Genomic DNA, 15,437 nt, shown 5'->3' with positions numbered 1-15,437 from the left:
GATGTTAGTACTGTATTAAGTTAATTCAATTTCTATGCATATTTCTGAAAGCCAACAAATTGGAAATTAAGTGCTTAATAACCATGCAATATAATTTATCAAATTTTTCCTGAACCTCATATTTTACTATGGATTTAAAAGCAACATTCACTCAAGCATGGGCTGGGGCAGGAGGTGTCCAAGCTAAGATTGAAGCAATTCAGCTATTCTAACCACTTCCTCAAATATTCCTTTGATGAAATAATGTCTAATACATGCTCACAAGGCAAAATTGCATCTACGACAGTAATTAATTGTTCACTAACTCAGCGCTAATGATCACAATTGACCCATCACCAAAATCTCAGCAATGGATTGTAAATGCTATTTCATGGTTTAAAGAAAAAGAGAAGGATTTATTTGAAAAGAAAGGAAGGCAGGTATCTCTAGAGTACGCACCTAAACAAGATATATGAGCATCTCAAATTCCCAGCCATTTCCTAAAACAAGTTTACAATAAAACAACAGAAAATGGGGAGTTAATGAATCAGTTGAGAAAAATCTATAAAATGCTGAGCTTTTGTGTATGTTAAGAAACAGAGTGGCTAGAAAATAGTTGAGGAAAAAAAAAAGAACAAAGCTTCATTTTGACAAGTTATAAATACTTGAAATGTTTCCTCTGTGTTATGAAGTAACAGTAGATATATTACAGGATACACTTGCACAACTGTGTGCAATCTGCCTACTTTTTTCAGATCTGTTATTGATAATTTCCTTTGGACAGTCATGAAACTTGTAAAAGTAATTTTTTAATACTTTTATTTTATTAGCTTTATTTTTGAATTTTAAACCTCCTTTTCCTTTTACACTCTGATCCATCTATGGTGGAACTTACACTTCCTTTAACCTGGTTTTGGGATGATACTTCACTTTCCCACAATCTACCTGATATAGGCTTCAGCAAAGGATCGTTACTTTGTCTTGGTGCTGGAGCTTGAGCACCTCAATGATGCCATGAGCTAAACCATGAAGGGACACCCAAGACGGGAAGGTCATGACAGAGAGGTCAGACTAAATGCGATCCCTGGGGAAGGTAATGGCAACCCACCCAGTATTCTTGCCGTGAAAACTAAATGGATCAGTACAACCAGAGATATGTCGGTATACCATTGGAAGATGAGACCCCCAGGTCGGAAGATGGTCAAAATGCTACTGGGGAGGAACAGAGGATGAGTTCAACTAGCCCCAGACGTGATGACGCAGCTAGCTCAAAGCCGAAAGGACGGCTAGCGGCCGACGGTGCTGGTGGTGAACGGCGAATCCAATGTTCTAAGGATCAACATGCCATTGGAACCTGGAATGTAAGATCTATGAGCCAGGGCAAATTGGATGTGGTTATTGGTGAGATGTCAAGATTAGATAGACATTCTGGGCGTCAGTGAACTGAAATGGACTGGAATGGGCCACTTCACATCAGATGACCACCAGATCTACTACTGTGGACAAGAGGACCACAGAAGAAATGGAGTAGCCTTCCTAATTAATAGTAAAGTAGCTAAAGCAGTGCTTGGATACAATCCAAAAAACGATAGAATTATCTCAATTCGAATTCAGGGCAAGCCATCTAACATCACAGTGATCCAAATATACGCCCCAACCACAGATGCTGAAGAAGCTGAAGTAGAGCAGTTCTATGAGGATCTGCAGCACCTACTGGACAACACACCTAAAAGAGATGTTATTTTCATCACAGGAGACTGGAATGCTAAGGTGGGCAGTCAAATGACACCTGGAATTACAGGTAAGCATGGCCTGGGAGAACAAAATGAAGCAGGACATAGGCTGATAGAATTTTGCCAAGACAACTCACTCTGCATAACAAACACTCTCTTCCAACAACCCTTTATACATGGACTTCTCCAGATGGACAACACCGAAATCAGATTGACTACATCCTTTGCAGCCAAAGGTGGAGGACATCTATACAGTCAGTAAAAACAAGACCTGGAGCTGACTGTAGTTCAGATCACGAACTTCTTCTTGCACAATTTAGGATCAGACTAAAGAGATTAGGGAAGACCCACAGATCAGCTAGATATGAGCTCACTAATATTCCTAAGGAATATGCAGTGGAGGTGAAGAATCGATTTAAGGGACTGGGCTTAGTAGATAGGGTCCTGGAAGAACTCTGGACAGAAGTTTGCAACATTGTTGAGGAGGTGGCAACAAAATACATCCCAAAGAAAGAGAAAACCAAGAAGGCAAAATGGCTGTCTGGTGAGACACTAGAAGTAGCCCAAGAAAGAAGGAAAGCAAAAGGCAACAGCGATAGGGGGAGATATGCCCAATTAAATGCAACATTCCAGAGGTTAGCCAGAAGAGATAAGGAATTATTTTTAAACAAGCAATGCACGGAAGTGGAAGAAGACAATAGAATAGGAAGGACAAGAGACCTCTTCCAGAAAATTAGAAACATTGGAGGTAAATTCCAGGCCAAAATGGGTATGATCAAAAACAAAGATGGCAAGGACCTAACAGAAGAAGAAGAGATCAAGAAAAGGTGGCAAGAATATACAGAAGACCTGTATAGGAAGGATAACAATATCGGGGATAGCTTTGATGGTGTGGTCAGTGAGCTAGAGCCAGACATCCTGAAGAGTGAGGTTGAATGGGCCTTAAGAAGCATTGCTAATAACAAGGCAGTAGGAGACGACGGCATCCCAGCTGAACTGTTCAAAATCTTGCAAGATGATGCTGTCAAGGTAATGCATGCTATATGCCAGCAAATTTGGAAAACACAGGAATGGCCATCAGACGGAAAAAATCAACTTATATCCCCATACCAAAAAAGGGAAACACTAAAGAATGTTCAAACTATCGAACAGTGGCACTCATTTCACATGCCAGTAAGGTAATGCTCAAGATCCTGCAAGGTAGACTTCAGCAATTCATGGAGTGAGAATTGCCAGATGTACAAGCTGGGTTTAGAAAAGGCAGAGGAACTAGGGACCAAATTGCCAATATCCAATGGATAATGGAAAAAGCCAGGGAGTTTCAGAAAACACCTATTTCTGTTTTATTGACTAGTCTAAAGCCTTTGACTGTGTGGACCATAACACATTGTGGCAAGTTCTTAGTGGTATGGGGATACCAAGTCATCTTGTATGCTTCCTGAAGAATCTGTATAACGACCAAGCAGCAACAGTAAGAACAGACCACTGAACAACGGACTGGTTTAAGATTGGGAAAGGAGCATGGCAGGGCTGTATACTCTCACCCTACCTATTCAACTTGTACGCAGAACACATCATGCGACATGCTGGGCTTGAGAAATCCAAGGCTGGAGTTAAAATCGCTGGAAGAAACATTAACAATCTCAGATATGCAGATGATACCACTTTGATGGCTGAAAGCGAAGAGGAACTGAGGAGCCTTATGATGAAGGTGAAAGAAGAAAGTGAAAAAGCGGGCTTGCAGCTAAACCTCAACAAAACCAAGATTATGACAACCAGCTTGATTGATAACTGGCAAATAGTGGGAGAAAACGTAGAAGCAGTGAAAGACTTAGTATTTCTAGGTGCGAAGATTACTGCAGATGCTGACTGCAGTCAGGAAATCAGAAGACGCTTAATCCTTGGGAGAAGAGCAATGACCAATCTCGATAAAATAGTTAAGAGCAGAGACATCACACTGACAACAAAGGTCCGCATAGTTAAAGCAATGGTGTTTCCCGTAATAACATATGGCTGCGAGAGCTGGACCATAAGGAAGGCTGAGAGAAGGAAGATCGATGCCTTGGAACTGTGGTGTTGGAGGAACATTCTGAGAGTGCCTTGGACTGCAAGAAGATCAAACCAGTCCATACTCCAGGAAATAAACCAGACTGCTCACTTGAGGGAATGATATTAAAGGCAAAACTGAAATACTTTGGCTGCATAATGAGAAGACAGGACACCCTGGAGAAGATGCTGATGCTAGGGAGAGTGGAGGGCAAAAGGAAGAGGGACTGACCAAGGGCAAGGTGGATGGATATTCTAGAGGTGACGGACTTGTCCCTGGGGGAGCTGGGGGTGTTGACGACCAACAGGAAGCTCTGGCGTGGGCTGGTCCATGAAGTCACGAAGAGTCAGAAGCGACTAAATGAATAAACAACAAACCTGATTTAGGAATAGCTTGTTGTGCAGTGGCTGTTTGTTGAAGTGGTCCTAGTATTGGGATTTAGAACACAGATCAGCTCTGAATTCTAAATCAAGATTCTGCTAACCCCATTGAGTACACTGCTGGAAAGGCCACCAGGGGTTCTGCTTTTAAGAATTTTAGGTATTTTTCCAGCCAGGACAGTAATTTGTGACTTCTTTGCTGAGATGGCTGAATTTGTTCCTCCATGCTTTTTCACACAAGCTTTTCTGTTATTATCTCTCTTGAATAACAAATTTTCATGTTATTATTATATTTATACTTCACCTTTCCTCCAGGAGAAAAGTAAGGGTTTTGAGCCATCATTTTAGTTGTATAACAATAAAACTTTGACATAGGTAGGGTTGAAAGATAATGGATTGAAAGTCATCCTGGATTTTTACTCATTTGATATTTTGTTTTTCCATGTGTTTGAGTTACATGGGTTCCCCATCTCAGTAGATTATATCTGTAGTTATAATCTGTTTTTCCAGGAATACTCTCCATATGAGCCTTATATGAAGCGGTAACACTATCTTTGAACTTGGTGAGAATAGAATCATATCTCTGGATTTCAGCAAAATATTATCATGCCCAATAACTGGGCAGTATCATTAGGTTTTATCCATTCTGTGACAGGTTTTAAAAATCTTAAAAGTCTATTGCAGAAAAGTTACTTTAGCTATTTAAGCTCTAAGACTGTCCTGATATCCTCACTTTGGGGGAACTAAAAGAGAATATAATAAATTATGTTGTTGGCCTTAGATTTCAATAACAGGTCTATGGTTCTACAGTAAGCTTGATTTCATGGTGGATGAGATCAAGTAAAGATAAATTTGGGATTTGGGGAGGAAAGCACATATGGACTTTGTGGTCCTATAGGTTCAAGAATTCCTCAAGTGATTTTAAAATTTGTCTGCATGAAAGACAGAGAATGTATTTCTGCCGTTATAAAACTATTTGCTGCCAGACAGTAAGCTCAGTTGTTGTATGATCCATCAATATGTCCTTATCCCAGCTGCAAGTCATTGGAAATAGCACAAACTATGTTGACAAGCATGGTCTTTTGAGCTCCTAAATGTGCAGCTCTGAGATTATAGACCTCAAAGTTGAAAACTGAGTAGGAGCATGGCTGTTAATACTGAACTATTGGCTGAAATGCTGTAAGTTTCCCATATTGTGGATTCTCCTTAACTTATCTGACCAAATTCAATCTTCTTTGGGAAAGCTGTCATCATGTGGCCTCTCTGCAGATTCTATATTGTTTTAAAAATGTACTGAGGCTAATAAGAAGGCTTTTAAACACTGAACACCAGAATGAAACTAATTCCACCCCAGAATACACCAGAGAGTGAATGGAACATCCTAGATGGCAACTAACTGGCTATGTTGCATCACTTACTTTGACATTCCAACAAGAGATTCTTGTTTAGAGCTAAGTTTAAGATCTTATCCTCAGAAATATTATATGGCTGTTGAACAAAATCCTAGAGCTTGCCCTATTTGCCCCTGCACTTCTGGAACTGTTGAATTCCTACTTCACCTGTGGTTATATTATTCTTTTCATAACAACAGCCAAAGAAGCCTAATTTCTTCTTTGTTATTACATATCTCAGGTCAGTTTGAGAAATTTTATGTTATGTTTTCTTTTATCATATAATAAAGCTTTTGCTTTACAAAATGTCACGAAGTTCTGCATGGCTGCTGTCATGGTGCATGACTGCTGCAAAAGATTGACTTTGGGTTTCACTGAGGACTCATATGGGCCTCTTTTGGCAATGTTTATATTATTGGCATTTAAATGTTACTTTATTTCTGTTGCTTTTGTTCTTTATTATCTCTGATTAAGATAAACTGTATTAATTATTAGAGAATTCCAAAGAGTATCCCTTCCTCAGGCTCCTTGGGCTGTTTTGGCATTCAAAACATTTTTTTAAAAAATCCTGCATGGAGATTTATGGGTGGAAGGAACTATTTTTTGAAATTCTGGAAGCACTACTGCATCAGTATTTTGACATATGTTGATTAGAACAAAAGGGTTGGGCAAGTTTCAATCTACATTTGCCTTTTTTGCCATTAGTAGGAATGACTTTTATCCTAAGTCCTCCATGAATACAGCATCCCGACTTTCTTCAAAGTGTTTGGCTAGCTTCCTTTTTTGGTAGCCAATATTCATCCACTACTCATTTGTTTAGCCATATGTTTCTCCCTGCCACTGAATTAGCTGCAATGGTTTTGGCTCCAGATTGGATGACATCCCAGGAGAAGGCCAAGAAAACCCTTTCTCAGTATATATTTTCTTCAGGCTATTCTTCACTGGTTTGGAAATAGAATGCACAGCCTCAGTCTTTTTTTTCATACAGATACTTGGAGGTTCCCTGTCAGGTGACATTACTGCAGAAATAGTCAGCACTCCTATAGAAGTACAGTATCAACCATTAGCAGCTTGGAAGGGAAGAACTTGCTTGGAAGGGAAGAACTCTATTAGCTCAAATCTGTTTCTATGGGACATGGCACACTTGCATTCCTGACTTTAAAAATTTTTTTTGAAACAAACTGGTCTTGCCAGATTGTTTTAGCCTGGGTTAGAGGAACCAAATTCAGCATCTCTTCTGGTTTCGCTTATGTGATGAAGAACTGAAGCCCTCTGCATGTTATGGTCAATAAGATTCGGAAAAGATCAGTTGAGAATTGGTAGACCCAAATAAAGGAGGATGCAAGTTATTCTACTAAGAGTTTTCCTTCTCTTTTATAAGATTCAGATGAATCTTCAGAGCTGATTCACAACGAAAGAGATTCCTAGACTTGTGTCCACTGCTCTTTCCTTAGGCATTTGGAAGCTAACCTGGAATTCTTGGGTGGAATGCTTATGACTGCACAAATGCAATCCCATATGTGGAATGCACAGAGACCAGAAGAATATTCTTCGATGTTGCAGATTTTTTGTAAATAGCAGGAAAAACATCCCTGAATTATGCACTAAAACTTCACAACTTTGGAGCAAGTAAGAAATAATAAAACATGAAGAATTGGTGGCCAGAAACAAAGTAATTTAATAGATACATGATTTTTATTATGCAGTATGGAGTAATTATTCTTGTTAATTATATCACCCACTGTAGGTTTATATTGATAATTACATAATTACCTAAAACAGATGGATAGCAGAATGCTCCCAGATGGTGAGACAATAAACAAATTGGCAACTGTTTATGTTTACAATTATAAAAATAATTATGGTTCTCAAGTTAATTATACATACTGGTTGAATCTCACTTTGCCATACTGCCTATATAAACTTAACCACCTACACACACACACACAGACACATATCTCAAAGGGCAGATACCTGGAAAAAAACCTCATCAGTAGAACTTATTGTCCCTTAAGAAGGACCTTTAATGATTTTCACTATGTTTTACTGAAGGATCCAGCTATATCCTTACTTCCAAAAATGAAATATGGCTTCTTTTAGATTTCTCCAAACTACATAGTATTTTCTCAAGGTTTTCTGTCTGGCTTTGCCTTGGACTATGTCTAATAAAGGAAGAACCTTTCACTAATTCACTATTTAACACCTTGTATTAAATAAAATAGGAATACTAGAAATTCCTACAGGTAATAAATATCCATTCTTTATTCTTGGAGTAAAAATCAAACTCTTCCAGATGACTGTGCCATATATTACAAATTTCCAAACGTGTATTGCTACTTCATGAAAAATGGACAGAAAAAAGTATCAAGTTATGTAATTAAGCCAATTATACAGATGGGTAGGAGTGTACATGAAATTAGGAAAATGTTTTGCCTTGAACTCTGTAACAAACCACTGTATTCTGGAGGAGTAGCCACACTGTTTTGGGTCAGCCACTGCTGGGCAGAACCAAAACCCAGAACATTTTGGTTGTTCCAGTTTTGGAATCCAGAGAGTTAAGTATGGTAAGGCTGATATGTGCCACCCCCTCTCTTTCTTCTTCAGCTCCCAGCATGACATATCCTACTATTCCACCTACCCATTCCCTATTTTATCAGTGGCTTCCCTTCCCTCCTTCCCCTCAGCTGCCACACTTAATGTCCCAACATGGTATATCCCACTGGCCCACCTGCTTTCTGACATCCCACTGCCTCTGCTTTTTCGTTTGTTTATACTAAGCAGATAAAGAAAAAACCTGCAAATAAATTTATAAAACAAATCTGGATGACTAAACCAGTCTCTAAATCCATTAATATTTGTGAGCCTCAAATTTTCAAAATTTGTATGCATTTTTTAAAATCAGAGAACTGCACTGCAGAAGTTAAAAAACAAAAAAATAAAAACAAAGGATAATTACAATCCAGTTCACATACTGCTATTTTATTTTTATTTGTTTAATAATTCAGCTTGCTTCACTGGTATCAACACAAAAACTGAAAGTGAAATATATACCTATTGAGTGGAATGTAAACAAATTATGTTGCTGAAAATATATACCCATTTTTATTTCTACATCCCTCAAAATGAAAAATAAACGTGCATTGAAACAGGTTTCCATGTTGGCTGTCACCCTTAAATATACAAGAGGCAACTGTAAGAGCAGAAAATCCCTAATATCCAGCAACCATGTAAAGAGATCCCAGTTAGTTAGCATCATGAAAAGCAACAGATGGCACACTTATATGCATTCCACATTTCCATCCTCAAAGCACATAGACCCATATACCACCTGGCAAGATGAATAAGGGATTAGAGAATGTTAGGGAGGATAGGTCTACCAATAATGATTAGTCACAATGGCTAAATGGAACCTGAGGAGCAGTATGTCACTAAATACTAGTTGCTGAGAGAAGACTGTGAATTTTCCAGGAACATTTGGCTGGTCACTGCGGGAAATGGGAAACTGGGTTATACAAACCTGTGTTATGATTCAATTGGGCTTTTTACAGATCACAATCCAGAATTTCCAAATGTAGATAATTTATTTGATGTGAAAATGGGGGAGGAGGGGATAGCAAGTATAGGACTGGGAATTATCTTCCTTGAAGGATCAAAAGAGCCTGATTAAAGTTCCATAATACAACTCTGCTTATTTTAATATATTAAAATTATTCTCTATCAAATTCTAATAATATAAAGGCTGCAGCCTATAATTGTTTTTTTTTAAACAGAATATATAGAAAATGATACAGCTGACCGTGAACTGTAAGGGCATGAACATGAGGTTCAAGGTAATTAAGAAGCAGCCGAGCAGCATTAAGACAGTAATGTCATCCCATCTGCCAAATTCTACATTTAGCTGGAGCTATGCCTTTTGCTTGCTTCTGCTTCAGTTACCCACCTGATCCTTAGAGACTTGCTTTGACGGAGCATTTATGCCAAGCTTTTCCAGAGGATAGACAATCTGTCGTCTTGGTCGCACGGGAACCATGTAATGTAGGGCAGATGTTAGGGAATGGGCACAGGGATTCTGGAACTGAAGGACAACAAGCTATATTTTAGCACACAGAATGTCAGAAAAGTGCATCACAGATGTCTCTGCTTTGTGAATATAATAATCCTTTATCCCTTTGATTAAAACCCAGAATAGTACCTCCCATCCCTCAAAAATAAAATAAAATAGACACTCAGAAAGTAGAGGAATGGATTGCAGTTAATTCCCAATACTAATGAAGATAATTATGAGAGTAATTATATTACTATCTCACTGGGAATGACAGATAAACAAGTGGTTTGGTTTATGGGATTTTGCAGCACAAGTAGTTTCTCCCAGAGGTATATTTTCCTTTACAGCAATCATGAGTCATCTTCATCCAACCTCATTAAGCCATGTTACATGCATATTCTTAACCTTTGCTTATTTTACAAAACAGATAAACGATGCTTTCATCAAAATGAAAAACAACAAATGTTAATGAAATAGCATAAACACTAAGAAAAATTCATAAATACAAAAAGGACTGTTTTTATTGCAATAAATTCAATTATAGTCTTCATATAAACCATTGGAAAACTACAGTAATTAAAACTGCAATAATCCAAATAAAAAATTTAGAGTATTTCCAAAGTCTATGTTGCATTAAGAACTCAGACTGCTATTAAAAGAGCAATTGCATCATATAAAATAAAATCAAGTTTCTTAAGTGTAAAAGGAAATATGTTCTGCTAATACATTATTTTTTGCACATTCCTTACCATTTCATTTAAAATATTACCATGGCAATATTTCAGTTCAAGACACACAACATACTCTTCTATATCCAAGGCATAATATATATAGTAAAGTCTTTCTGTGCATTCACTAAAGCTTTTTCTGTTCCATCTTCTCAAACCTGCTCCTAAGGATTGGGGAACCGCACCTTCAGAATTTGAAGCAATACAGCACTGAAATTTCAGCTCACATGGAAGAAATACAAACAACCCTTTCTCCTCAATGTAGGCAGGATATAGTATCCATTACGGTTAGTTGTCCTTTTATTGTACTTGGCACACGGTCCTCCTATCTCTACTTCGAATCTGCTATGCTGGCTGGTCAGAAATGTAAGTTCAGGAGGGCCCTGAAAACCTGGTTTTGCCATCTTGCATGGGGTTGGCTCGCACCTTAGAGCCCCTCCCACCTGATCAGAATTTTTAACCTCTTGGATTGTATACTTATTTATATTGCATTTTATATTTGTAATTGTTTTTATAGATTTTAATTGTTATTATTATAGTTTTAATTTTATTGTAAACTGCCCAGAGTCCCCCTTTTGAGGGAGATGGACGGTAGCAAAATTTGAATAATAAATAAACAAGTTGCCCACTACCTATTCTCAGACACCTCAGTGAAGATCTCCAGAAATGTACCAAAGTTATGTTTAACTTTTATTGCCTTGTGGAATCTCTGGGCTTAACCCTTATGCTTACGGAGGCTGTTTGGTTATCTTTAATAGTTTCATATTAGGGTTAGATCTTTATTGTGTTGTCTTTACCTTAAATTAATAAAATAAGTCTATTTGCACATGAGCTTCTTTAGTTCCTGGACTATTCTGATACAGTACTGGCTATTTACCTTGTAGAAAGGACCCTTACTAGCACAATCTTAAATACTTTCTGAAGTAAGTTCCAGGAGGTTCCTATGTCAGAGCTGAACAACTTTCTTAAGTACTCCTTAATTTTCTTACTAACAAAAAAAAAAGGTAATATAGGGAGGGAGTAAGTTTTAATGAATCTCTCTCCCTCAGATCAAATATTAATTCTTAGATGTGTTTTAAGATTAAATGTTACAATGCATATGTGGCAGCTTCACATGTTTATTTTATAGGGAACGTTCTTGCAATTTTTATTGATGTTATCATAACTCTGATTAAAAAGTCAATATTCTTTCTTTTATCCATAAAGAATGGATCACATTTCATTAATTATTATTATTCATTAATTATTATATAGTTCATACTTGAAATGAATATATTATATTTCTGTGCACTGACATAAAGTGAAGAGACACAATTGAAAAAATAAAATTAATTTTTAAAAAGCTTGTAGTTTACCTTCCCTTCTTCAGGCTGGGGATAAATAGGATAATAGAGACATGATTTGTAGGATAACCGAAGTATCTCCTTCATAAAATGTTTGGCATAATGATGAAAGATTGGATTGACAGCAAAATGGTAAAGGTGGCCATGTTCTTCCTGTTGGTAATGACTGAAATAGATAAAATCTTCAATGTTGTAGTGTGAGCGAATATATTCGATATCCTGGAAAACAATTCAGGAAGTGGTTAAGGAGGAATTCTGCATCCCTGCATCAACACCACATCCTTCTGCCTGCATAAAAAGACAAGCCACTATTAAGGGGAACATTCATTTGGAAACTCTTTCTTATGTTCCTTTCTCCTCACTTTTTTCTTCACCTTTCTCCTTTCAGTGAGAGGGAAACTAGTGTCTAAACTGTATGATCTTAATTTAACCAAAAATATATTCTTCTCCAGCACTGTCTGCAGGATGTGTTTGTGTGTGTATGAAAAACAGAAAGCTGGTGGATGGAGTATCACAATGCACACCCTGCCTCTTCTGTACATGCATTGATGTTACATGGATGTTCAAAAGCGATGGGGCCTGCATTGCATAATTCCATCAGCTAGCTTGCTGATTTTCACCCCCATGCAGATAACGCTGCTCCTTCCTTTGTGAATATTTAAAAGTTATAGTAATCTGGTATTTTCCAATCAAACAAGAATAGTTGCAAATGTGAATACATACCATTTCATTTCTAAGAACAGATATTCCAACTATTTGACTCAAAACCTCTGCTACAAATGCCTGAACTGGAGTCCCATCCTGAAAAAACAAATCCAGCAAGTTGGTATGCATTTTTTCCTCTACTAATTCAAAAATCATTGACTGAATGATTGAATTTCTATCCAACTTTTCATTCAAGAACTCAAGATGGCATACACAGCACTCCCCCCTTCTATTTTCCTCCATAACAATCCTATAAAGTGAGGTAGCTCAGGGAATTGGAAACTATAAGAATTACATCTCAGTCTCCAGACTTCTTGTCCACCAGAGTAATTCTACCAGGTGGTAACCCTTCTTCTAGTGCCAATGCAGGTTAGAGATTGTGCTGCCCACTGCCCACAAGAGGCAGGGATGATCTCAGACTCAGTGTTGAAGACTTTCAATCTGGTAATCCTTGAAGAATTTAATATGCCGACTGATGCAGTTCAGTATGGTGCATGACAACTATGGGATTATCCCAGTGTATCATTGCCTAAACTGCTTGTCTCAACAGGACAGGAAGATGATAATCTGAAAATGGAAATCTACTATCTATCTTGTCGTCATGTTCAGATTACTACCTGTTGAGGTTAGGCTTACAGTTGTTTTTCCCCCTTTACAAATCTGGGTAACTAATTAGAATGATCCACCCCTATAGGCTAACAGATCCTGATGTTTTCCAGAAGATTCCAGTGGATTTTTCAATTGGTATGGTTGATGCTCTTGTTGAAGTGCTAGTCAGGTAGCCTTGTTGCCCAGAATGACTTTTATCAGCTTAGATTGATATACTAGCTGCAATCCTATCTGGGCTAGGATATACTGGCAGCAACTATGCATGCTCTGGTAACCTACAGAATAGTTAAGTGCAATATATTGTAGGTACAGCTACTTTTGAAGGTGGTTCAGCAGTTTCAGTTAGTAACTTGCAGCTCTGGTTTCAACTATCTGGGACTGGCCAATATAATAATATCAAGCCAGTAAACCATCAGTTACATGCTGGCTGCCAATTCATTTCCAGGCCCAATTCAAGGTTTTAGTATCAGTCTTTAAAGCCCTGATAAGCCCGGGTGTAGACAATCTCAAGAACATTTTCCCCACGATATGTCTGCCTGGGTCCTTCAATCAACTTTAGAGGCCAAGAGAAATGAGGCAGGTGGCTGCAAGCAAGAGGGCTCTCTTAGGCGGGGGATCCTGCTTGTGGAATTTCTCTCCAGACAGGCAGATCTGCAAGTACATTAATGTCTTTTCAGTCCCAGGCAATGACATTCTTGTTCTCTGAGGCATTTTTATAGTTTTCTGTTCAATCTGATTTTATGTGCCTGCTCTATAATGTTTTAGAGGATTTCCCCCCCTATTTATTAATTTCACATCATCGTTTTTCTTTCTTTTTTAAAGGAAGTGTTAATTACTTTATAAACTGCCCAGGACACGTCTGTTATTAAGTGAATTACAAATAATTACAATAAATTCCATTCACTATTTTAAAAAAACCAGTATTAACTATTAATATATAACACATACTGGATCTCTTCGTGCTGATAAGTACTTATTTAAGTCGTCCAATATACTTGTGTTCAATTGCAGGGTTTGGATTAGTCTTTCAATAGCAAAGACATCTGCAGATTTTGCTGCTCTTACAAGAAAAGACCTGTTGAAAACAAAACCAATTCCAACAATGACATCTACTAATGTCTAATGTCTCAGATCCTAGACATGAATAGGCAATCATGATGACTGTCTATAAAGAAAAAAAAATTATGATACAGGGTTTTCATATCAAGATCACATCAAACTCAGTTTGAAAGTCCATTACTGTGTTTGTTCACAGGGAATTCAAACATATTACACCTCAGTGCCTACCAACACTATAAATTTTCATCAGCCTCCTATCAGTATATATATATGCCCCAAACATATACTTTCTCTAATATTTCATTCTATTTTCAGCTGACTCCCTGCCAGCAGAGATAGAAAAGTCCTATCAGCAAACAAAACAAAACAAAACAAAACAAAACAAAACAAAACAAAACAAAACAAAACAAAACAAAACAAAACAAAACAAAACAAAACAAAACAAAACAAATGATTTTAGAAAGTTATTCAACATGTTTTGATCTTGCTGCTGTTTTTCAGGACTATTTTTCTTTCACTAATCTTTTCACAAACTAGTTGCAGAAAGCTGAAAAGAGAGTAGGTTTGAAACATGGGTACTTTTCTAAAAGAAAATAAGCTTTTACTCTTAGCATAATACAAAATCCATTTTATGGTATAGACGTTCTTATCCTGTTTTCTAGATGCCAAATAGTACTGTCTACTACTATCTCTTGCATATATGTATTAATAATATAAAGAGAGCCTTTCTCTATATAATTAGTTACAAGAAGCAAAATGGATTAAATAACACCTGACAAAAATGGACACCTGTTTAAAAAAAAATCAGACCTATTGCAAAAATGACAGACTGGGAGAAAAATATCTTAGTCTGTACATGCTCATTTTGCTCTCAGTAAAGAATTAGTTCATTCTAGAATCATTTGACTGTCCAGATGTTAAGGGCACCATTATTATTATGCTTTGCAGTCAAAATTGAAGATAAGTATCCATTAAGCATTGCAGGCTACACCTTGTTGTATTATTATTTTCCAACCTCCCCCTTAAGTAGTGGACTTGGTATTGCATTTGCCATCTTCTGGCTATTGTGTAAGGTCTTTCTTTTTTTACAACCATTGCTAATCAGTTTTTCATTTAGAGCCTTTCCCTTTATCTTTTTGAGTTTGTACTTTCAATTCTCCTCCACCCCGCTATGCTGTTTCTGGAGGGTTTGCTTTTATCCATTTTCAGCAGGTCTTTTAAACCTTCACAGTGCAAAAACATTGCATTGATCTTTGCTTTTTATACAGTATATTGCTTCACCAGGAAAGGATTATTAGCACTGGCTTTTACACTCCTCAGATTTTTCCATTATTGCTCAGTTTTTTATGCACATCTACATCTTCTCCAGAAATTACATTTTAATTTGAGAGACTTCGGATGAAAACAGGTGGTCCAGT

The 15,437-nt window shown here is 37.4% G+C and overlaps 1 protein-coding gene across 1 annotated transcript in view; it reads right to left on the bottom strand.

Moving 5' to 3' along the window:
* The window catches only part of CFAP61 (cilia and flagella associated protein 61), a 174,902-nt gene that overhangs the window by 95,396 nt on the left and 64,069 nt on the right, over nucleotides 1-15,437 (bottom strand). The window contains exons 12-15 of the mRNA XM_063299927.1: nucleotides 13,909-14,035; nucleotides 12,370-12,447; nucleotides 11,659-11,865; nucleotides 9,471-9,605 (exon numbers count right to left, since the gene is read on the bottom strand). Of these exons, the coding sequence (XP_063155997.1) occupies nucleotides 9,471-9,605; nucleotides 11,659-11,865; nucleotides 12,370-12,447; nucleotides 13,909-14,035 (547 nt within the window). The remainder of the gene's footprint in view (nucleotides 1-9,470; nucleotides 9,606-11,658; nucleotides 11,866-12,369; nucleotides 12,448-13,908; nucleotides 14,036-15,437) is intronic.

This window comes from Candoia aspera, chromosome 3 (assembly GCF_035149785.1).
Source record: "Candoia aspera isolate rCanAsp1 chromosome 3, rCanAsp1.hap2, whole genome shotgun sequence".
NCBI lineage: Eukaryota > Metazoa > Chordata > Lepidosauria > Squamata > Boidae > Candoia > Candoia aspera.
The sequence above is the reverse complement of the archived record's forward strand: the minus strand, read 5'-3'. Positions and strand labels throughout refer to the sequence as shown.